The sequence below is a fragment of the Rhea americana genome, unplaced genomic scaffold, assembly GCF_003343005.1.
Source record: "Rhea americana isolate MKP2758 unplaced genomic scaffold, rheAme1 scaffold_19, whole genome shotgun sequence".
Classification (NCBI taxonomy): Eukaryota; Metazoa; Chordata; class Aves; order Rheiformes; family Rheidae; genus Rhea; species Rhea americana.
Genome location: NW_028186038.1, coordinates 5,212,734 through 5,238,711, shown reverse-complemented (window position 1 = coordinate 5,238,711; position 25,978 = coordinate 5,212,734). Strand labels below are relative to the sequence as shown.

The window sequence follows — 25,978 nt, the reverse complement described above, 5'->3', positions numbered from 1 at the left end:
AGTTGCACTGTTCTTCTCAAAGATCTTCAATTAGGATTTCATCTTCCTGGCCACCACACCTACTAATCTTTTGCTGAAAWCCACTTTTGATTAATCTAACTCCAAACTTCTTGTTTATTTCCTTATTTCAAAGCTGCAGAAACCACTCATTCCTGACTCACACTCCTTCACAAAACACAGGAAAAATAGGGAAGTGCAGATGTGTTGACAAAAGGAAAGTCATACAAAAAAAAAAAAAAAAAAAAAAGTCAGTTGTGTATCTGTGTCCCATCATTCACATGAAACTAGCTCCACAAGATCCAGGAATTAAACCTCTCACCACATGTTACTACAGTGCTACTCCCCAGTTAATTATGAATTAAACTGGTGTCATCTTGCTGCAAAGAATTCCAGTGTCCATGTCTTTCTGCTCATCTTTCCCCATCTTTCTTGAATGATGCACACCCTAAACATTTCTGCAGATCTCTGCCCTCCACCAGACACTAAAGACATTTCACCCCACAATTAAATATGCACTCTATCAAATACCACTCTGACAGTTTTTAATAAAATTCAACAGTCACTGCAGGGGCAGTGAGACACAATTAAAAAGGTTTTGAAGCACTGCTTTAGGTCATAAATGAGTTATCAGTTTGGCTTTTGCTGAGTCTTACATTGCATGGCCACAGTTGGACAGCTATTTAATTTAAGTTCCTCATCCCCTTCAACTCTTCATCTGAAGAGAACATAAAATTAACTACCAGCATCAGTGCACAGATTCCTTTTATGCAACTCGACAGGGCTCAAATATAAAAGCACTGACCTGCAGAGGTCCTGCAGCTTAAAGAGGGGAGCTTAACACTTTTCTATCCCACTGTTCTTTGTGAGAGCTCAGTCCTTCTGTAAGCTAAAAATACTCAACTACTTCCAGTGGAACAGCTTTCATGATCTCAGGTTTAAAAGACACTACCCTTGAATCCACTCTAGACGAGACACAGTCACTAGATTTTAGCCTGAAAGCTCRTGTTCTACCCATAATTACTGGCCAGGAAACAGGCATATAGTATAGTGCATATATCATCAATCTGCGTTTCAAAATCAGAAGTTTTCTCTGTTTAGCTAATCCATTACAATTTTTATTTGCACATTGCAAAGCAAACAAGTAATAGTATATTTAGGTTACTAACAGATCACAGTAGTGCTTAGCAGCAAAGTATTACAATCAAGGCTTTGTGAATGTTGCTCTCAGCTTTGTGCCTGACYTGCATGAATTTAATCAATTACAACTCCTGTTTGCCCTAGTCTCCCCTCTATAAATAATATAAGTAAATAAACACTGCTATTCCTTAGTGTAGTCAAAGGTTGAATTAATTGCACTTTGCCAAGCACTAGGATTTCTCAGAGAGGCTTAAAATGACCAAAAAATGTACAATGCATTACAGTGAGTGTTAAAACATTTATCACACTTGTTTCTAAATGGCTTGACTAAGAAACATTTCAAAACAAATAACATAGCATTGAATTTACTACACTACAAAAAGAACAAAATACCAAAAAACAACCGAACAAAAACAACAAAAACCCCTCAGTACACTCACAGATTAGCTCTTAAGGCAAGTGCACTGTACTATAAGCAAATAGTCTTAGAAATCTTAAGGATTTTCAAAGTAAAAGAATTTCAAAATTTTGCTGACGAGCAAAACTGGATTACCATTTGTTACAAAAATGGTGGTAAAAGACAACTCCTGCTAAAAACGGAGCCAGGCAAGATGCAGGGAACATCCCTGCTACTGTTAGCGTCCCAGCATTTGCCACCTTTGGTAAATGGCTCCAGCAAGACACAAGCAACAAGTTCAGCTCTGAACTCATAACTGCAGCCCCTGGCTCCAGAGCTTTCYGCAGGCAGGAAAAGTGCGCACGTCAGCATTTGCCCAGCTGGCTCGGCGCGATTTAATTTACGCCGACCACAGAGTGACTGCGATAGCTCTCTGAGATGCCACAGCATGAAAACCGAAGGGTGGGGGTTAAACAAGCAGCAATGCACACCAGATGTCTGAGGAGGACATCTAAAAGATCCACAGCAAAAGGAAGCATATTAAAAAAAAAAAAAAAAATCCTTTCATGCCATAAATATTTATACTAAATCCAAGAAACTGGTTGAGTTCAAACTTGTCCGATATGAATCACACAGCACTTCCTTCACCCCTTCTCATTTAATGTGTTCTGTAAAAATAACCACCACAAAGGAGGTGCCATAGTCACATCTACTTTTTTTCTTCTTTTAATGCACTAAGAATATGTTTTTGTAAAGCTCCTGCTTTTGAACAGATTACTTTCCAAAGGATATAAACAGAACAACTAGATAGTTTTATTTTAGTTGGCCAACTCTCAGTGTGGTATTTTCTGGTCTTCCTGGATAATTTAGATTCATAGAAACAGTTTCCTTTTGAGTGGACAACTTTWATTTTCTTCACATGGCCATTTAACTGAATCAGGAATACATCATGCAGAGGAAAACTCCAATTAAACAATATGGAACCACAAAACAACCATTTTCTGAAATTTTACAAAAATCTAAACCTACTTTCGGAAGTGAAACCTACCAAACTTTAGCAGTTAGGTAACAAAATCGCAAGTCATACTCATACTGATACCATGCCTTTTGCACCCAGAGTGCACTAGTGCCATTTGTAAAACAAGTAAGTGATCAGTCCCCAAAGGACAAGAGCTGCCCTAGAAGATTCACTGGGTGGCTTTGGTTGTCACTTTTCCTTTACAAAGGATTGCTGGGCTCCCACCCACTCAGCAGATGGTAACTACAAACGAGAATGACAGTGGCTATTGCCAAATCATCATTCTATGAGTTTTGGTCAAGATAAAACATAATAAACATTTCAATATGGGATTAAACTCTCTTGTTGCCATACTATTCCTATCTTGGCTGGCAAAAAGATAGATTGATCTACTAAACTTCTCTTATTTTCTAACTAGAATTCACACCTAAAGATTTAGCCATAAACAAACAAGTGAAAAAAAAACTGTTTTTTGCATGCTGAGGAAGAAATATTAAGCCCTGTAAACCAGGGAGGTATAATGCTGAGTGGTTTCCATGCCTGCCCTGTCAAATAGGTTTCCAGGAAAAACTACTGCTTTTTAAACACGACTGGTTCCAAACTTTTCCTGGGAGAGCAAAGATATTTCTTGGAACCCGCTAACAAAGTTTGGAAGAGCAAGAGGAAAGTTACATACTATAATGCTTGATTCTGAGAGTAGACATGGAACAGTCCAAAATGATGAGGAGTGAGAGAGGGGTAAGAACATCCTCAAAATAATCAGAGATACTCTTGTAATAATGTGTATTACACAGACAGGAGCCAAAATTTCTGTGACAGACTCAAGCTAGTGCTTACCTGTTGAAAGCGTTCATTTACTACTTATTTAAAACTACCTCCCCTCCACACACAGAGAAGCTACATCAACTTCCTGCTTTACTCTGAACAATAACTCTTTCCATCAGTATATACTGCATTGTGGATGATCTCTTCCTCTAAAGAAGAAAGGAAAACTAGGCACAGAGTGTCATTTAAAATTTTAGGAAGGAAAAGCTAGACTTCACCAGATGCTACACTACTTTTAACATTTTTTTTTCCTCTCACATCAATAACAACAAAGTTAAACAGCAAAGAAAACAGTGTTAATAAAAAGAAAAATCTGATACCAAACAGTATCATAAAAGTTAGGGAAAGGAAACATTCAAAACTGCTTTTCATATTTTTTTTCCCCCATACTCACTCTACTTTTCACCCAAGATTTTCACAACTTATAGTTAAATTCCTATTAAAACTATGTAATATCCTTGATAGTTAGAGTAGCTATGTAGTATCTTAGTAGATCATTTCATAGCAGATATTTTGAAGACTCTCCACTGCACTGAGATTTGAGTGATTTTCTTTGGCAAGAACTAATACCGTGGTGGTCTCAGAAACACCATTACCTCAACTTCAGTGAGGCTGTACAAGAAAAACTGTTATGGAGATTTTTCCTAATGAATAAAATGCTCCAAGCTCACTTTATCTTAAYAGCAGTGCCAATTTACTCCTGATGTTAAGAATAAAACTTTCAATCCCATCCATCTGTAACATGAGGTTTACAAGTTGACAGAGAAAACTCTAATTTAAAGAGCTCAAATCCATGTTGGAAATTGAATTTGTACTGGATAATGAACTATGGCCACTCTTCCCTTCCCACCAAGGCTCATAAGATACCTGCCAGAACACACCAACCCAAACGTGCTGCTGCACCACTTGCAGAGATAGGCATGCCAGCATTAACTCTCTCTCAAAAAGCTGTTTGATGAAGTACCAAGGGACATCAGCCTCAAGGAAACTAAAACTGTGCATTGTGGCATGTATGGTGTASATGTGACTGCATCCATGTGACTTGATGCAACACTAACACAAAAACTTCTAGCAGCAGTCAACTATCACAGTCAACCATCCACCAAAGCCTATGGGTTTCATTGAAAGGAAAAGGCAACAACGACTCTTTGTGCGTCAGGCAATCATTATACACTGATTTGTGAAGTAAATTTGARGGAGATGATACAGACTGCATGAAGAAGAAAAAATTGGCTGGCTATAAAATAAAACAAAAAAACACTCATGGCTCTGTAACACTGAGAAAGTATAATACAATTTTTGTAAACACTCCTCCAGAAACYTGTGTTCATCACTACCTCATGTTATTATCAGTGAAGAATTACAGGCTCTGTCCTGCTCGATTATTGTTAGTGTAAACAACTTTGCTAAATTGCTTGGCACACAGTCTGCATGCAGTATGTTAAAACTCTGTAGTCTATTCAGCCAAAATCAAATATAAAGGCCCATCTGTATTAATCCTCAAGAAGAAATTAATAGACAGCTATTTTCATGCAAAGCAGATATTTTAAAAAGGCAAAACCAATACATATGGATGAACTTTTTCATTCATAATTTTAGATGCGACACAATGAAGACTGTTGTTTAAACTTTTCATTTCTCTATAAAAGTTTTCTATACAATATAGTGCATTGTTCAAACTCTGGAGCAATTTAAGCTTTTTCAATGTCTCCTAAAATCCCTGGATTTATATCCAAAGAGACCTGGCACTGTAACAAATTCGACTTGTGAGTAACAAGTTACAGACTTTAAGCAAATTGCTCATTAACACACAATTCAACTTACTGCTATAAACCTCACTACCTTTTCTCTCTGGGAAAAATGCACTGCCTGTCTTACACATTTCAAAGTTGCGGGATCACTATCATATTTGTTTCTCTCCTTGTATGAGTTCTTAGTACAAATGCTGAACTAGTATGAAAGGTGAAGAGAACAACAGAACTCCAAGGAAAGAATTTTTAAATCTGACCCAAAGCTATCTTGTCTTTGATGAACAAGAAAAATAAACAGAATTTTGATGTCAATACTGAAAAGGATATTCCCAACTTCATGCCAGGAGGAAATGAGTAAGAAAAGCCCATCTGTGAAGCTGGAATTCTCTGCTTTTTCCTAAAGATAAAAGACATTTAAAAGCAAAACCTGCAGAATGTTCTCTCAATGTGGGACAGTCTAGGTTCCTCTTACTTTAGATGATTGACTAACATGACTGACTAACACAAAGCTCAATCTGAACAGAAATTTTACACAGTATTACTAATAAGAACACTTAATTCACTATGAAGGAGACTTCTATTCCATTTATTATTCTATTAATTCTTAGCAGAAGCATAGTGTTAAAGTCATTTTATATATTTAGAAACGAAATCAAACTTTGGAGCTAACAGGAGAAACCAATGTTACAAACCTAGARTAAAATGCAAGATCAGCAAGAAAAMTGATGGAAACTATTCTTTAGAACTTAAGAAAACATGTTATATCTCATTAAAAAGCAAATGAAGTTAGCAGAATCTGTTTCAGGCTCTGCATTTGATATCAACTGGCCTTTTTGGGAAGATATACTCAAAATAGCTTGCAGTGCCCTAAGAAAATACACAGCTACGCAAGCTCAATATTGTAGCCAAGTAATGCTTCATTGTTACAGGAAGTCAGTGAAATAATTATGTAATATGCCGCTAACTAATGTAAGCTGTCCTGAAACCAAAAAGGGGTGTTTTTCTATAAATCTGGATCCAATTTTCTTCATTAAAAAATCCAGTCTTCGGGACTGTCCAGAGAACCCTGCAAAACTATTCTGAGTGCTCCAAGACTCCTAACATGCCTGGGGGAATTCTTAGCATCTTATTGCATTTCTTTATACCATTCACAGCACAGCAGTTCAAGCCCTGAGAATGCAGCAATAACACAAAGCATTTGACAATGGGAGAAAGAGGAAGGAAGACAGAAATCTGCCTTCCACCACACAGCCATCTGTGCACTCCCTCAGATAAACAACAAAATGAAACAAAGCTTCGTGGGGAGACTGCGCCTCCTCATACATACCCTGCTGGAAACAAGGAGCCAAAACTTGCTAGTCTGCCCCTGGAGTTAGTCAAAGCGCAGGATCACCTGTGATTTGTTTTGTTCAACTGAGTCCTCCTGGCCATTACCTCACACACATGGCTCTCAGAGAAAGAATATTAAGCTAAAGTTAAGCAAGTTTCCATAGCAAAATAAGATGCAGATGTTCTACCTCTGAATACATGCTCAGATCAAGYGCTTGTTGTTTGAGATGAAGCTCTGGGAACTCCATATTGGTAAAGAGCAGTTCTGCTTCATGGCCTTTTCACCTCAGTGAGGACACCTATCTCCCGTGAGTTTTCTGATGTCTCTGAGCTCATTAGAAAGAAAACAATGATGCTAAAGCACTACTCCTTAAACTGCTCATTGCTGATAACTGGCAGCAAATGTTTACTGGGAAGATATCAAGTATATTCAGGTTAAAAATAAACATGAAGACGCTGAGTCAACAAGTCTCTCTGATTATTTCTTCTTCCCTAACTGCACAAAATAAATTACAAGAAATTGCTTGAAATGGTTGGTCATTGCTAGTATGACTGTCATTTTTCCATCATGGAAGACTGAACATTCTTGTTTCAATGATTTTAAAAATTTCACCTGCAAGGGAGAAAAAATTTGAATTTTCATTTTTTTGCAACTTTAAAAGGTTATGTTAAAATACTCCCCMAAAAGCCTCATTTGGAACAGAGATTACTATGGGGCATCACCAGGAGCTCAAAGCTAGTTACAATACTAAAAAATAAAAAAAATAAAAAATAAATAAAAAAATAGAAACACATGTTTTCAGTACTAAACAAACCATCATGAAGAAAGGAAATTGCTTATTCAGTGGTTATAGACTCCTAGTCAAAATACCTTCCACCTCATCCTTGATTATAATCCTTATGCAAGCTGGGATTGTCTGAATTTTGTCTATGTGCAGAGATTTCCATCATGTTACAGAATGACAGAATAGTGGAGGCTCGAAGGGGCCTTTGGAGATCATCTAGTCCAGTATTCCACTTAAAAAAAAGAATCAAATAGAGCAGGACCATATCCAGTTGGGTTTTGGGTATCTCCAAAGATGGAGACTCCACAACCTGTCAGTGCAACAGAGTCCAGTCTTTGATCACCCTCACAGAAAAAGGAAAAAAAAAAGTTTTTCTTACATTTGACTAAACAGTCAACTTCAGGAAAGATGCCCTGCTRTGAAGCATTCAGCTAACCCAGCAACACACTTGCTTCCTTTTGCTTAATGGGAGAACTTCCTGATCTCTCACTTCCCCTCAACCTCAAAAACAAAACAAAAGACAGAAAACTACACTTTTCTGTCCATAAAGTAGATCCCATCTACAACTAGTCACCATTCCTCTCTCTTCCCCTAGACCTCCACAGAGTAAGCCAAAATCAGAAAAATGTTTTATGAACTAAACCAAGACTAACGATGTCCTCATTTTAATTGTTCATGGCAGATCAGATTTTCTTTAATAGCATTTGGCCAACAAATGTTCTCTTAATCACCGGCATGTGATCATGACACTACTTTAGAAACAGAATGAGATTTAGACATATCTGAGGTTTCTTGCACCTACCAGCCAAAAAAGACTAACCAAGTGCTGGCACTACCTCAGTTATCAGAAGCTTGCAGATAGCAAATTACTGTCTGCAGCTGTTGCAAGGCAAGAAAAAGGAGGACTCCTCTCGAGACACAAACTATACTCTTCCACTCCATGTTGAAACAAAGAGCTGCCAAATGCAAATGACAGAAGAACTTTTCCCATTTCTTATGTACCAGTACACTTCTTATCCATAAGCTGAAAAACCAGCTAGGTGAGAGAACAGCAGCTAGAAATCAATGGCATATGATTGCAGTTKCTTATACCATAGGAGAAAAATTATATACAAAACAGCTAGTAAACATCATAAAATCATAATGGCACATTTTGCCAACATACAGCTCACCTCAAAAAGCAAGTGCAAGTGTTTCAAATGAGAATCTACAGGAGTAGGGAACCCATCTCATTTATTTCCTGTAGAAGGTAGGCRTATAATTCCTTCCTCTAAAATTTCACGTATTTTCACATCATATAACGCATTTGTGACCTATCTTACATCTGCAAAAGTACTTCTCAGGAAGATATCTATTTATAAGTAGTTCAAGTATGACCTTCAATAAATCCTAATTCACTGAGTTTGAAAGGGCACTTTGTTCTCAATATACTCACTACTGCAGCAGTGTCTTTGAAAAGACAAGATCCATCACTGCTGATACAACTCTCATAAAATAAATACTATGGCAAAGGCACAGAAGATCTGTAGGCATCTCTAAAAACACCCTTCAGAGTTCAGTGCAGATGTTGCCAGTGTTTATACTTTTTAAACCACTGGGATATAAACACCTCACTATAAACACCACTGAAGTTTTGCTTTTCTTTTCTTCRTTCTTTTATGTGTTTATTTTAGTGTTAAAAATGTTAACTTCCATAGTAAGGAAAATAGCAGCAGATGTTTAAAGTAAACAAAGACCGCTACAGTAGAGTGTACTCCTTAAACTAYTCTTTTACTTCTGAACTACTAAAGCTAAGATCTGTTTAAACAACAATTTCTGGAAAAGGGTAGGAAAAGAGAGGCTGGAAAGAACCTCCCATAAATATCAGGCATAATTATAGTGAATTGAACCAATGAGCCAAAACTGTAGTCGCTCTGCCTTCGTCAACAAAACACTCGGCAACATGGCACCAGGTAAGAATTTAAATGAAAAACTTCATGGTCATCATCAGTTGTATATCCTAATCAAGCATTGGTTATTACAGAAGGCAATAAGAAGTTAAAATAAATGAACAAAGAAACAAAAACCCAAATTTCTGGATCCTTTATCCAGTACTCTTGTGGTAAAGAAGTTTCACAGAAGCAAGCACAGAATGAGAAAGAACATGAAAATGCAACTGGTCTAACAGTATCTCTGCTCCGTATTATTCTGTAAAAGAGATTTATTCAAGTAAATATCTGCATCTCTCTGTAAAAGAGAGAAAGGGGAGAAAACAAAAGCAGCAGCAGAGAAGAACAGTTCTACAGGGAAGCCTGCCATTTCCTGAAGGCAGGAAATGTGGCCATTCTGATTCAGCGAGAGCAAAGACATTATTTTCCAGAGAGAGGTTCAGCTCCCTGACTTCTGGCCTAGTCTTTTTCTAAAGGATGTGAATAGGTAGCTCCTCATCCTACCTACACTCCCCACTGTTTCTTCCTTGTAACAACCAGAGCAAGTTTATTTTCCAAATGAACATGGAAAATGTTCCTGCTGAATCAGAAGAAAGATCTCTGTGATGCTTGTGTGTGGCTACAGCAAAAACAGTTCTAGTGCCAAGCTGAATTAGCTCAGTGTGCCTTTCTTTCCAGTCAAAGCCAAGCCATTACCACTTCTTCAAACTGCACGTAGATAAAACTCAGCTAGATTAAGAAACCGATTTTACCCCATTACCTCAGGCAACTTCAAAAACAGGACTACTGATGTTTACAAAATCAAGGGCAAATGCCAACTCACGTTAGCTGAAGGCAGCAAAAGTAAAATTTAGAGCCCAGCAAAGCAAAAAAACCTACGTATTCCAACCAGTTGTGTAATTCTTTCCACAGGGGACGGGAGCATGGGGTGGTTCTTGGGGAAGGAGGGAGGCATCGATCGCRCAGGCAGGGCTTGCTCAGAGCCGCACAGGAAATGAGAAGCCAAACAATGGGCTGCTCTGTGCTCGCGGTGGCGCGGCGCCTCCGCCAGCCCCTCGCTGCCCACCAGACCGCCGCGGCCTCCCCGGCGGAGCTGCTGAACCGAGATGGAAAATTATTTCAAGGCTCGCTGTCTAAAGACACAGGTCTTATGCCTAGAAGTGGCAGGGAGTAGAAATGTTAATTAACACTTCCACCCATGTTATAAACTACTTCCTTCACAGCTGCAGGAGTTGCAAACAAAAACCATACCTGTCACAATAGAGCAATCAAACAACAACACATCGCTTTAAACTCATTTATCTAATGTTATCTTTGAGAAAAAATAAAATCCAAGAATATTAAAAATACTCTTYGTGGAAAAAAAAGAGCAGAAAAAACACACAGCAAGATCAAACGTCCTTCCCTTAAACAAAGCCTTAGCACCAGCACAAAGTGCGGGGTCTCATGCAACCGATGGTAGGGATTTCCTTTCAGGAGACAAATTTCATGCTTACAAGCAACAGAAAGCACACCCGACAAAAGACGCTTTGCGAAATGAAACCATTACCTTCATAGCACAGAATGCCAATATTGTTGTTCATCTTGTCCAAGTATTGGTAGTTCAACAGGTCCATCTTCATAAATAGCATTTATTGGGCTAGCAAAAAAGACCAGCTTGTTTGCTTTTGCCCAGAATCAGGGAGAGGGAAGCCAGGCAAATGGAGCCGAGTACGTTCCCAGCTTCCTAAACTTCACTAGCACAAGGCGCAGCCTTCAGCTAATCAAAACAAAGTATATTAAAGGAAAATTGGAGGGATTAAAATACACACACTCTCCCTTCCAAAGTTTTGAAAAGTAAAAGTATACTGTGTCCTTCAATGCAAGGACAACAGTTTTAAAACTAACTTTTCAAGTCTTTTTCCAAATAAAAAAAGAGGAAAAAAAGAAAGAAAGAAAGAGAACAGGAACAAGGGAAATTTCCTAGGACAAAGACACACTAGTTCTCCTCACAGCCCGCTGCAAGTTAACTGCACTGACATGCAGGCTATGCTTGGTATGACTCGTATGTAAACTAGCTTCCTCTTTCTAGCAGGCAGCGAGCACTGGGCATGCTCAGTGAATCCCTGGAGCTCCTCAAATGTCAGGGATATTTTCTGCACAAGATCAGTCTCTAAATGTACCGAGTGTTTGAAAGAAAGAGGAGGCGGCGGTGGAGAGCCCGTACAGAAGGGGCCGTGTCGAGTCGCTCTTGACAGGAAGCAGCGCTGCCACTGCAGAACCGAGGGGGGAGCGAGGGAGAGGCCTCTGCTGCAGCCCGCGCAGAGGCTGCTGAGCAAGTTAATGCGCAAGCAGGCAAGAGTAACCTTACTTCTCAACAAGCGAACCGAGCTAAAATCAACCTAGTTTAGCTGAATTATTTCTTTTAAACTTTTACTTAATTACCCAGCTTGTTTTTCCTCAAATACTAAAGCGCCTGCGACCCCTACTCAGCATGGCTTCAGACGTATCCCAGTATTGCTGCAGTGAAAAGTAATGCTATTTTACATTAACAGAATGTAATTTTCACAGCTCTGATAGGAGGGTAAGAATTGAAGTTCAAGAAATAAGATAAACAGGTATGCCTGCATGTGTATGCACAGGTATTGCGTACTTGCACCCACCCACCACTGCAGTGAAATCCTTGAGGAATACTAGGAGCTCAGCATGCCAGGCCCTGGATTTGTAATGGCTGTTAAAGTTCCAGCTCAAATGACACAGAAGATGGAGATTTTTACAGCAGTTGTTCTTGTCTCAGGATGTGGTCTGCCTTTCTGCAGTTCAAGCCTGGACCTTAAAGATGCTAGCTGCCTACACAGATGTACATGAACCATCATAAAGAGGCAGAACCATCCGCACTCACGTAAGCCTGTGCTAACCTCATCAGCCCACATTTCCTGGGGCAGAGCAACACCTGAAGTCTGATTTGACAAGAAAAAAAGAAATAAATACTGGGAAAGTTTGGTCTAAAGCAAACAAAGAACTAATGAAGTCTTAATCTTCCAGCTGCCCTCTTCAGGTTGGAGCATAACTCTTCTCTACCTGACTGTGAGGGGGAATTTCAATGATGCACAGAATACAGTCAGGGAAAATAAACTTCAGTTTCCACCTTTCCAGTCTCTTCTGTATCTTAGAGAAGGTATATAGATTCATAGAGGCAATTCATGGAGTGACATTTTGTCAAAGCGTTTTGGCAAGCACTACTTAAATGCTGTGGGTATTTCAGTCAGACTGGGGAAATTCAGTAAATGATGCTAAATGCAATACAACAGGAAATAAACTAAGTGAAAGGAACTTTGCACCACTGGGAAGAAAAAAGTCAAAAAGCCTTTTCTTGATTATTATTATGGAACAAAAAAGACACTCTTAATTATAAAGGTTATTAATCTCTAGGACTTTAACATGGCGTAAAACTTGTGGGTACTTAATGCTGAAGTAACAACATATTTTGGGGGTAATAAGAACTAATAAAAAGGTTGCAGAGTTTTTTTTTGCCTCACAAGTTTTCTTACCACTAAAGCTGTAACCACTTATCTCCAGCCCAAAGTAATGTGCAGTATTTTCTAGAAAGAGAAATGTTCTTAATAAAGAAAGGAACATTATGATTTTCAAGCAGATGGACAGGAAATTTTAAGTACCACATCATCTTGTGCATACTCAAAGATATTCTACGTTGACGCTTCAGATGTCCTCTTTCCTATCTTTTCCTTACAGACAAACCTACCATTCAATAAAGACAAAGAAAAGTGTTAGCTAGTTCTTTAATACCTAAACTAACATTAAAAACACGCATATAACTAACAGAAGTTTCTTCTGCAAGAAATAAGTTTCTTATGTAAAMTATGCCAAAGTCTGGGGAAAAAATATGTATGATACAATAGTATTTAGTACACAGAGCATCACTGAATTTGTTAATACAACATATTTTATGGACACTTCGGAAAATAAGAAGAGGTAAGTATTTAAGCTTCCCAGTTTAAAATACTTAAGTTTTTGTTAGAAGTGCACGATGGAAAAGAAAAGCAAGCAATACTCTAAACTTTTCAGAGCAGCAGTCTACAAGACAGGGTTTGTACATAACATACTAGCTCTCCAAGGGCTTTATAGCTCAAAGCCCAATATTTCATATTCCCTTCTACACCCTGAGACACAAGTTTAAATTCATTGGAAAAGCACTGTTTGATATTCCCTGCAAATCACTGACTGCTCACTACTGCTGTCCAGACACCAATAAAGAAGTTAAGCTCACCGCTCTGTAGGTTTTTAGACTGGGATGACCATTTTACTGTGTGAATGGCTTTCAGCAGTACAAGCAAGCACTATGATTAACACTCATCAAATGTTACGTAATGACCTGGACGCTTCATGTTAAATAATAAGCTGGTACCAAACAGAGCACTTTATGAATTCCTAAATTAAAATATCAATATTGATTGCCTTGTGAAAGACTAGGAAAGGAAAACTATTTATGTGACTATCTCAATATATCTAAAGCCAAATTCATTCATACAGAATCTTTCTTTGAAAGAAAAACTTAATGAAACTTTCAAAAGCTCAATAGGCTTAAGTTCAGCACACATTAACATGAAAAACTGCCATACTAGGATGACATTAACATTAACATTCTGCCAGGTTTTACTTTCCTGTAATGTACTCTAGGTCTGAGAGCAAAGAATTCCTGACTCCTTGGTTAGCGATTCATCAAGTATTTCACCAGTTTGATACACCTTCCACTGAACTGAAATCAATAATCAGCATACAGGCAGGCCATATGTCATGTATAGAGAAAAAGATGCTATTAACATCACCCCAGGAACTTTTTTGGCTCTTATYCTTTTTTCTGCAAGCTGATATTTGCAAATACACTTATGTGCTGTACTGTCTACATTTCATATTAACTAGAGTACTATCTGTAACACCGCAAACACGTCTYTTTTGTAAAACAGATAAAACACCCGTATCTATACAAAAACCGTTTAAGACAGTGCCACTTTTAACCCAACAGCACCCCCGGGAGGTAGCTGCCGCTCCCCACAGGCTTTCGCAGACCGCCGCCCCGCCGGCAGGCGGYCGGAGCTCCTCGGCCAGCCGCGGCGCGCTCCTCCGGAACGCTTTAATGCGGGATGCCGGCCGAGACTTCGCTGCGTTTCTCGTGTGTCTGAACAACGGCTCTTACAGAGCAATTCCTTCATGCCCCAAGCCCATAATACCAGCTCTGATATCGAGTTTTTGTGAGTTTTATTGAGTGGGGTTTTTTTCAGCACTTAAATGCATATTGAGCTGCTTTAGAACAATCTTTTCCCAGCAAGCTGTAACAGAGCTTTCTTTTCTGCCTTCTCTCCGCTGCCCTCCACCCTGCCCAGCCGTCTGCCCCTCTCTGCTCTGCACCGGTCCTTTCTCTCCTTTCCCGCACTCTTGCCCCTGCTGCAAGCAGTAGCACTACAGGGCACAAGGCACAGCATACCAGCTCCATGCCACACACTACACRCTGTTCTTCACTAGAAAAACGTGCCTCGCAGTCCAGGGATAAATGCCTTCGAGAAAAGGTGATGCAGTCACCTAGACACAACCGAAATCTCACCCTTGATCATCAGCACAGAGGAACTATTTCCAGAATGACTAGTTTTGCAACTAGAGAAAGCTAACTCTTTATAGAGAGGAGACACATTCTGACACAAAACATCATGCAGCATTCCCCAGGGTAATTCCAGTTTTGAATAGACAAAACTCTCTGCTACTCTGTTACAGTTCAAGAGTACTTCAGCAACAGGTTTCACCTTTTTCCTTCGTTTTTAAATAAACAAACAAACAAATTTTAATCAGCAGCTGCTAGGTGGCAATGTGCCTGAAGGAAAAATGCTGCTTTTCCTTTTCTGTAKATTCAACTGTAAAATTGCTGCCCTTCACCACCTACATTTTTTTATTTCATTTCACAGAATGGTTGAGGTTGGGAGGACCTCTGSAGATCATCTGCTCCAACCCCCCTGCTTAGATTTTCTTTTTATTTGCAAAGACATATGTATAGAGATTTTTAAAAGTGCATATGTATATATTCATTAATATAAATAATAAAATAAATATTTATTAGTAATAAAGTATTTCAGAACACTTCTTTGTCAGTTTTTATCAACTTAGAACAGGCCATTTCATATCAGATCAATAAAGCAACATTTAACAACTCAAAAAATCTTTTTGTTAGTTAAAGCCTGCCCTCATTAGCAGCAACTCACTCCCACTTCTTCCTGAGAATTTAGCTCTCTCTCCATCATCTCCAGCAGGCCATTTGTTTCTGACTCCAAACTAAATTCACCCTCCAACTGTACGCCAGGGATCAGCAACCCACTTCTGCTTAAGTGGAGAAAGGGTCAGAGGACAGAAGAAGCAGGGACAAACTTCCCACCGCTAGATTCCAGCTGCCTCTGCAGAGCATGGATGATCCTTCCTAGGAACTGCCACCCTTTCTTTCCCTCTCCCTCCCTTTCTTTTTCTCCCTCCCTCCTCTCTCTCTCTCTCTCTTTTTTTTTTTAAAGCAATAGCAGCATCCAGTTCTCTGGGTCGAAACCTGAGACAGGTACAAAAGGTAATACAGGAGGCCTCTGGCAGTAACTGCTGCTCCAGCAGGTACCTCTCATCTCCAGGAAGAGCTGGCCATTTAGGAAGCCAGCCACTTGGCTTCTGTCAGTCAGATCACGGCGACCCAGGACCCCAGCTATGTCCGTTAATATATGCTCTTCTTTTGCTGTGGCACAACAGTTGTCGCTTCTGGTAGTTTCAAGGCTTAAATTTTTTCTCTCCCCCCCCCTCCCTTTTTGGGGTGTTTTTTGCTGTTGTTCAAAGTTTGTTGATGAATGGTGAGCAAAGGAATGCAACATACACAGTTTGCTGATCTTTCTATAAACTAGGTAACTGTTTCACAACCATGGGAGACTGCAGGCAGCTGGAGTCAATGAAGCAGGCAGGCACTGCCAAACTCTCCGAGGTGAATTGCAACCAAGAAAGGTATTCAGTAACACCTTATTTATCTTGCCTTCATTCTTAGACTACTTGCTCTAATTCAACAGTAAACAATGAAAACCAGGTTTACCAAGAATATTTTTCAATTCTCAATAATATTTTGCATTTCACAATTTCTTCCTGTTTCTCTTTTTAGTCTTTTAAACTGTTAAAAACACTCCTAAAAATCAGCTAGACTGAGCAATAGATAAACCTAATTTATCTAGGTCAAAAAATTATTTCCTGATTAAAATCTTGATAATCTTTCCTGTTACTTGCATAGTAATTTCAGTTTCTAAAGGGYTGATAATAATCAGAAGCATAATTTATCTTGAACTACAAAGAGTCTCAAACAGAATCTCAGAGCTTCAAGATGCAAACAGTTAAGTGTTGACTCTACCATACCTAATATTTTTTCAAACAGAGTGAAGAAAATACTCTATTTTCCAAAAGTGGTATGTCTACTAAAATTAAAATGTAATGCAAAGAAAAAAAAGACTGAAAAGAGTTCMTAAGGAAAAAGAAAAAGCCAATCCTAAGTCAGTTTGATGTGAACAACTCAGGCATCGAAAACACTCTTTACTTAGAAAAGTTAGGAGCCAGACCATGTTTAGAGGCTAGATTTCAAAATTACTGCGTGTATCCCTCATCTTAGAAAAGAAGTAAATCCAGTTTCAAAAAACCACTAATTATAGGGTATAGAAACAAAGCAAAGGGCTCTAGGATCGCTGAAGTCTTTGAAAAGATTTCCTCTTTATTGCTAGCTTGGCAAGACATTAAGGTGCTCACAGGGCCTAATTCAACTTAGACATAAACGTACGTAAATCTACCTAAGCTGAMCTTGCTTTCACAAAGACTGAAAAATTTTACAGGCAACATAAGTAGCAACCTTATAAATGAGTTGAAAATACGAATTCCAATGCTATCTTGCTAAGAGCCATATAGTACAATCAATTACACTGTTTGTTACTAATTAACCCTGGCTTTTAAGCATTAAATTATTTATCCTGGACATTCAGATGAAAATATTAATAAGAACCTATTACATAATCCAATTATATAACTTGCAACCTACTCACTCATCATAACAATTAATATTGAAATTTCATTCCACTTTTAAGAGTATCCTTTACCAACTGAGGGTTGTCTTCTCCCCAAAATTATTTACCTAAAAAAAATCTTATTATACATTGACTTATTCCAAATTCTAGCATTCACAAAAATCACAGCCACAGAGGGAGCAGTAGCTTTACTCTAGATGCTGATCGATATATTGTCATCTCGGTGAAACAGAAACAAGAAATACCATAAACAGTTGCACTTAGATTGAAGTACAAAGAATACATTATGGTTGTATATATGATGTATACACACAGATCATACATGCAAACATGCGCAGATGTATTGCATATCACACTGGTATAAAATGGTGAAATTTAGTCATTTCACAAGCTATGACAGAGAAAGTCCTAGCTGACTACGAGTAAAACGTCATTGGTCTTAGAGGGAAAGAAAGAAAAAACTGCAACAACTTCCAAAAGTTGTCAGCTCTCCCTGTTCCAAAATATAAATATCAACATAGACTCAGGCCCTTTCAAGCACTGACAGTGAATGATGTGATATTACTAGGAAGCTGAAACTCTCCTTTTTCTAGCAGATCAAAGTTGTTATTTCCGGTGCTGCAGGTACGCAAGACATTCTCACTTCCAGAAAGGCCATTTTCAATCCCAAAATCAAATGTAGGGATTGCTGAAAAATACCTATCAAAACTTCTTTTCTCAACACAAAAAAAAAGATTGTTTTTCTTACTCTTTTGCTCTCCAAAAAACAGAAAGAGTTTTAAATAAAAATTTTTACATTTTATTAAGCAAAAAAATGTTATCAATTTTCAGCTTTCTGACAAAACAATGAAGTATTGGGAATTGTATCTGCATGTCTTACATCTCTTTTACCCCCTGTGCAGTGAGTGCTAGCCTTTTCTTATGGCACATGGTGGTCACAGAGTGCTCCTGACGATATATTACTCACCATTTTTAATAGGAGAGGCTATGGTACAGGATATAGAGCTCAACAGCAGCACGGGACTTCCAAACTACAACCCCCAAAAGCCCGAAAACAACAACAACAACAAAACCCAAAACCTAACCAACAAATGTTATCTTCTGATTTACCACCAAGTTGTCAAAAAAAAAAAATCCTCTTTGATAAACCCTGCTCACGTCAAAGATTTTACCAATGCTGTGTGATATCAGAGACAAATGCGGCAGTAATTTGAGAGTGAACACTACTGGAGTTCAAAGCTCTCTCGGGTTTTATCTTATTTTTAATTGTTTTTAATTCAGTACTCCAAGAAAGCATGCATTATACAACCACACTGCCTGTCACCCTCTTTACCCTGAACTTCAAAACGGCAAACATGTTTCAATCATATTTCAAAGACTGTTCTCAAAGGTAACCTCACTCCTGTGCTTTCTGTGAAAACAGACGGCAGGGACAGATGATCAACCACAATTAAAATCACTGCTGAGGGAGAAGCAAGAAGAGCTCGATTGCTGGCCATTTGGTTTGGTAGCAGATAACTCTGCTGCTACAGCTGGAGGGCCAGCAGTAACAGCAGGCTCGCTCCGATTACCGAGAGGAAAATAGAGGTAGAGAGGAAAGGATCAGAACTACCAAAATTTTAAACACAAAAAAAAGGCCTCGGGTGTGCTGACACGTGCAAACCAGGCCACTTTCTTCATGACTGGAAGTCCTGGTCTGGGTTTGCTCTAGTAGGTGCTAAGACGTAAATGATACTCTGTGACAATTCCAGCCCCTTTCACACAAGGTTTCGATACCCTAGAAGCTCTCATCCCCGCCCCTTCCAAATCAAATTCTTRTATTTCAGTGAGCTTAGTTCTTACTCCTTCCCCCAACTTCATCTCCACTACACTTCTACTCCCTGAAATTCAGTCCTTTCCAAACAAGACAAACATTCCCAGGTGTCCCCAAAATCTCCTAAATCTTTCACAGAGTGTTTCCCATTGTAATATCCCTTCTCCCTTATCTCAAAGCTACTTTCTTTCCTTCTATACAAGAAATCCCTCGCTTCTCAAGACATGCTCTCCTACTGCCCTAAATTCCATTCCCTACTTTGTTCCTTAACTCTAATTACCAAGCACCCCAGGGCCTCCTATCCTCTCTTACACTGCAACTTTCCAGCCCTTTCCAATCAAAGTGTAGCACTCTAATCCAAGCCCTAAGATTCAGAGCCACTATACCAACTACAACTGTTACGCTTCTCTAATTCTACCTACCAGGATGCTGCTGTGTGAAGGGCAACAMACCCATTCTGTAGCAGGGACAGGTCAAAGCACACACAATACGACAAGGTACACAGTCATGGGGCACTGGTACCAAAAAATGAAATGGCAGATCTTCCTTTATGTACTACTTAATCCATCTTCGTCATGGTCATTTTCCTCTTGAACTTTTATTTCCTTTTGCTGAGGTCCTCTCRGCTACAGGAATACAGACAAACTGCAAAAGCAAAGATTGCTCACCTCGAGTGCTGGAAAAAGACACAGTTGTTCTGGGTACAATGGAGCCTACAGACTCCTTCAAGAGCGGTGGGTATAGAAAGGCAGTATTTTGGAACTTAACTGGTGAATAAAGAGAAAGGGGTCCTAATGGTCCCAGTATCTCCTTCTGACAGTGACTCCAGGGCAGATTTCCCCAGGGACAGATCTCAGCTCCAAAACACAGTAAAATCAGCTATAGGAAACAAGCTGAGGTGAACAGAGAAACACTGTCAATTCAGCCTATCCAGCCTTCACCAAATGCGGCATGCTGGAAGGCTGTGTTGATTAGCACTGGTCTCAGCAGTCCCCTTATTTTCCATAAAGCAATGAATATATTGTATAGAGACAACAGTATGCATCTTGAATGGAAATATTACCTTGCTGCTAATCGTATTTATACAAAAAGAATATTCATCTATTCCAGGCCTGCACTCAAAAGCTTAAGTAAAATAACCCTTAAAAAACAAGGAAGACAGTTACAGTTAGCACCATTTTTAGCGAAACGTGTTTTCATAACAAATAAGATCACATTTTTTTCTAATATCATCACACCAACCCTAAATGAGGATCCTAACATCACTGATGCAGCTATACTGCAAACCTCATCAGCAAAATTTAGCTAAGGATATAATGATCATGCAGTAATGTTGAGCTGGAATTAAATTGTCCAGAGATCCACTGCACAGAATTTACAGCGTTCTGCCCTTTCACAGACATAGAAGTTTGCAGGACAGAAAAGAAATTGTACTTAACTTTTCAGTTTAGCCTTCTACCCACAATGTAAAATTATGGTTCATACTTACTGTATCAAATTCCATTTTAGGACATGGTTAGAAATAAAAACAATCCAGCATCATTGTGAAATAAGGCAGTAGAGGATTACTAAATTTTACAAACGAGGCTTAAACTATTGCTAGACCATATTTCAGCAGAAATACCCTGGCAGTATGATACCATTCAATACAGCAAGCATATACAGCAAGAAGTAGCAGAGAGACATGGAGCTACTGGAGAGAGTCCAGCGAAGGGCWAYGAAGATGATCAGAGGGCTGGAGCACCTGCCCTGCGAGGAACGGCTGCGAGAGCTGGGCCTCTTCAGCCTGGGGAAGAGGAGACTGAGAGGGGATCTGATCAAGGTCTATAAATAATATAAATTACGGAAGGGAGTCAAGGGGATGGGGCCAGACTTTTTTCAGTGGTGCCAAGAGACAGAACACAAGGCAATGGGCACAACCTGAAACACAAGAAATTCTGCCTGCATATAAGGAAGAAGTTCTTCCCTGTGAGAGTGACGGAGCACTGGCACAGGTTGCCCAGAGAGGTTGTGGAGTCTCCTTCTCTGGAGATCTTCAAGGYCTRCYTGGATGYAACCCTGTCTAMCATGCTCKAGGTGACCCTGCTTGAGCAGGGAGGTTGGACTAGATGATCTCCAGAGGTCCCTGCCAACCTCAACCCTTCTGTGATTCTGTGAATGCAACTGCAAAATAATTTATTATACAAAATATTATTATTTGCCTACAGACACTTCCCAGAAAAACAAGATAACATACATTGTTATCAGTGAGTGTATCAACTCTTAACATTGACAGCATTATAATACTCTACCCAAAAGAATCATTTAGTTAGCTTTAAATAATAATTAAATAATAATTAAAAAGTGGGTTTTTTACATCTAGAAGAACAGGACTCCTCCTGAAGTGAATCTTATGAGCTAAAACAAAGTAAGCACACTGAAGTGGGATTACTCCAGTTGCAAGACAGATTACACTTTCAGTTGTTCACAAGTACGTTTTTCGGATGSAAATTGTAGTGGAAAAGCCTCATTACATAAGTGCTAATATTACCAGAAATTCAGGGCTTGCTACATCCAAGAGTTAAGAGAAATTGAACTGCCATAYGAAAGTGATTGCTCAGACTGCAGCCTCAGCAATAAGGAGTCACATCATTGGTCTGAATTACTCATTTGCCGAAACGATGATCAACAAAGAAATAAATCAACATAAAATACACCGACAAACATTTAAACCACACACAGAAGTATAATATTGTATCGCAAAATCAAGAGCTCTTAGTTACAGCCTTGATCCTTAGCATAACTAAGTTTGTCTCTGTTTTGGTAACCTCTCGAGGCAAGTGTGGTTCTGCCTTTCCAGTGAGCGCAAGGGGCCCTACCACAGTTCCTCTGCCAGTCAGATGGCACTGAAGTGCTCATACCAGGACCAAGCCTGGTTTTGCTAGTATTCTTAGCTGTGTTATTTTCCTTTGTTTTGTTTTAAAAGGAAGAAGTAGTAAAAAGATTACAAAATACAATACATATAAAAGTATATACTATAAAAATACTATAAAAAGTCAGAAGGCCTGAACTGGGATTTTATTTATTTATTTTTTTAATCTATTTCTATTACTTGTCTTAACAAGCTGCTCTCATGGCAAAGACTATTATATATAATTTTTAATGAAAAAAAGCTTAAAGAGCATTAAAATGTTTGTAAAATCACTCCAAAGTTAACATATGCCACAATTATGGCCTTCTGATTTGCCACACTGACGCAGTTGTGCTGCAAAATAATCTTCGATTTCCTCAGACTATTATGTTCCCACAGGACATCACCTCGTTGTGTGTAGAGAAAGATTTGCTGGCTCTGGTCCTGAATCAGGATTGAATTGAATCATATCAAAGAGGTGTTGTAAAGATTAATTAAATGTTTATGAAGCTTTGTCACAGCACAGTGATAACACCATAGAAAAACCTCACGAGGAATTCAATAATCCTGCCTGTAGAGCTTTGTTTGAATAGTGGGCAGAAAAAAAAATGTTTAGGTCATACACTACGCAAGAAGGAAAAAACAAAATCAAATACCAAATAGGAGTTCTTTCAGAGGGCATATCCATCCTACTAAATAAGACTAAAGTTTTATGTAAAAAGCAGTTTGATAGTAAGATAAGGAGTGCTCTGTAACACACACCTGCAACACAGAAGCTGAATTTAACTGCCATCCTCAAAGYTTTTTTTCAACACAGTTTTTAAGCAACCATAATATAGGATTTTTCCAAAAGGGAAAACAGACAACCAAACAACCCCCCAACGCTCTCCACTGCATGAATACCCATGTGGATTAACGGGGAGGCTGAAATATTTCTGTGCACACCACACGGGCAAAACGCTTACCAGCCCTTTCTGTCTCATCCCCTTTTCAACCCATCATGCTCCCCTCTCTTTCTCCTATCTAGCCTCTCCTTCCCATCTCGCTCTCCTCCTGCAGCTAGTGCTGTTATCCAAGTTTCAGGCTCCCATGTGCATTTCCAATGCTCTTTTACTAGTACCTACTTGTCCCAAACTCTTGCCCAACCAGTCCCAATTCCCATATTCTCTTGCCAACATTCACTGCTGCTCCGCAAACCGTGCCTTCCCGCCCTGCTCCCCGACACCCAGCTGCAGGGCGCCCTCCCCACCACTGCTCTCCAGGCTCCCCCCACAGCACCCTCGGCCACTGCAACATTGCTGCTCACCTCCAGAGGCAGGATATTCAGCATAGGTAGAAACTCTGCAAGATTTAAGTGCTAACACCTTCAGTTTCCTGTTAGGTTATTTTAAACATTTTTTTACGTGGATAGTAGAAAGCACACTGTTTTCTACTAAGATACAAAGATCAAACTTCAAATCCTCCCTCCAGAAAAGAAGGTCATCAGAATTGTCTTCTAAACATGGACAAAATAATGCACTACGTCCTATCCTATCCTTGCTTTTGGAAATAGATGACTCATTTTGAATTCAATTTAAGGAAAATTAAGAAYAAAAACAAACAACAAAACCCCCAAAATCTTAGCCAGACTTTTAACATGGAAAAGCCACACCTTAGTCAGTTAAAATCCACTAAATATATTAGCAATTAAGATTAGGATTATATGAAGCATCTAGTCACTTAAAAAAAAGTGCTATCTACACTACATATGTACAGATACACACATGTGTATCTATACATTTATGTATGTGTGTCCAGAATTATTTCTAAAGAAAGCAGGTTCATTTTTATTTGTACCATCATCACTATAGATTACTAAACCGAAATTGATGTGAAGCAGCTCCCCACGTATGMCACTGACATCAACATACAGCTCAACTAAAGAAACTTAATGATCTATTTTAAAATGCTTTATTTTATCTATTTCAGATTTTGTTCATGTAGATATTCTATTAAATCATTCCCAATCCTATCAAGTTCAAAAGTATTTTAAAATGTATTTTGGACAATGCTATTTTGGTACAAGAGCAACAAATTATGTTAAAACTATTTAAAACATCCAAAAAGGTAAATTATTACTTTTTTCGTCTTTTAAGATACCTAAATCTCCATAAATCAAATCTTCAATCAGGCAATGTTAAGTTCCTGTATCAAAGAAAGCAAATCACATTAATCCTACTGGCTGTAGTGGAAAAGGGTTAGTGGATTAGTGAAACAATTCACTGCACCTCTTGTAAGTCAGAGTGTATCTATCACATCACACTAAGTAATAAAACCTTGTGATGTCTATGCACATATATTTCAGCCTACAAAGTACAATGACAATTATTTGCAATGCAAACAGAAATGCAACAAGACTAGTAAACACAGTCTCTATTCCCCAATACTGTCTCCTTGTATCCTTCCTGCTCTAGCGATTTTGGTTATGGATTGAAACTTCTAAACGGTGAAGCTGTATCTATTGGAAGAGGGGAGGGGAAGCAAACTTTAAAAGAGAGAGATCGATCTCTATTCAAGGACAAACTCTGTTCCAGTTTTCCTCTCTGCTCAGCTGCATAATCAGCCCCAACTTCAACTCCCAACACGTTTTCACTGGCCTGCATGTTGCTCTGCCAAAACTAATTGACAGCATGAACTTACCAAACAACCTTTAGGGCAGGGCGAGAGAGCTCCTCTACAGCTGAAGAAAGCAGCTCAAACCGTTCTCTACAGTGATATCATACACTCTTGTCCACACTTGCAGTCACATGAAATGCAAATCACAAGATATGTGGATGAATAATTAACAATTCAAACCCACAGCACTTGAACTGAAGTAGAATAGAGCCCAGAACACAAATGATTTCCAACTATTGCATGTATTTCTTAAGAAGGCAAGGTCACTGCTAGGTTCTAGTTTTCCAGTAGTGGAGTCTCCTTATTTCATTTACTTGATATAGTCTGTTATCATAGTTAGATATACGAAACTTATATACTGCTCCAGGCACATCAGGAGTTTGTTCTATTGACTCCAGCACCATCATAGCTTTGCTATATTTAATTTCTATTTTCTCTCCTCCCTTGTTGTTTATGTTGCAACTACATAGATGTTATGAAGCTTTGCAATATTTAATACTTTTTCTTAGAGCCCCATTTCTCCCAGGGACACCTGAGGAAATTATACATAATGTATTTTTATTTTTTAGGCTTTTAATTCTAATGGATAAACAAAGAATCTTGCAAATTATGCCTCAAAGTGAATCCTAAAGCTCAAAACTAAAAAGATTTTTTTTTGAGCCATTTTGAAGGCCAATCTTGCTTGTATTTGGCAGAGCAGAAAACTTTAAAATCATTGTAGATGGATAATACTCTTAAAATACATTTTTTCCCCTAAATGTCCAACTCATCAAATGCATTCAATCATGTAAATATCATYTTCTCACTCAGGACAGATTCACCATCTTAAGCTTTCTCTAAAGTCGGATATTTAGGCACCTCGTAACACAAAATAGAAGAAATATAAATATTAGAGGTCCTGAGAGGGCATTTTTCAGTTACTTTTGACAAAGTACTACAAATACTACTAAATTAAACTGAAGTCTTGTGATCTGCATTTTTTATAAAATACAAGCTTATTAATAAAGATCGAATTTCTAACATTTTAATACTGACAGTGCATTAGATATATTAAGTTCATAGCAACTTCTATTTCCAAGGAACCTCGCAAACATGAACATATTCAGTTTCTTCCTGTGGCAACTATCGTAGCTATATCACAGCTGGAGAAATTAAGGCAAGAAGGGATTTACCTAAAGGCACAGAAGCTAGTCAGTTCCTGACTCCTGCACTGGGCCAAAGACCACACCTTCTTACTTTCATCCAGTCTAGTAATTAAAAATAAAAGAATTCTTGGTCTGTGCATTCTTCTCAGGTAGAACCTGTTCAACCTGCTAATTTACTGACAATGAATTTAAAAGACACAAGACTGCCAGGTAGTGGAGAACCTTTATTACAA

At 38.7% G+C, this 25,978-nt stretch overlaps 1 protein-coding gene across 2 annotated transcripts in view; it reads right to left on the bottom strand.

Moving 5' to 3' along the window:
- Positions 1 to 25,978, bottom strand: part of VGLL4 (vestigial like family member 4) — a 79,841-nt gene that overhangs the window by 38,184 nt on the left and 15,679 nt on the right. The window contains exon 1 of one of the 2 annotated variants that reach the window (XM_085302447.1): positions 10,720 to 11,337. The exons of the other annotated variant lie outside the window; for it this stretch is intronic. Within the exon in view, the coding sequence (XP_085158573.1) occupies positions 10,720 to 10,801 (82 nt within the window). The 5' untranslated portion in view covers positions 10,802 to 11,337. Of the gene's footprint in view, positions 1 to 10,719; positions 11,338 to 25,978 lie in introns of those variants that run through there. 2 annotated transcript variants of the gene reach the window in all.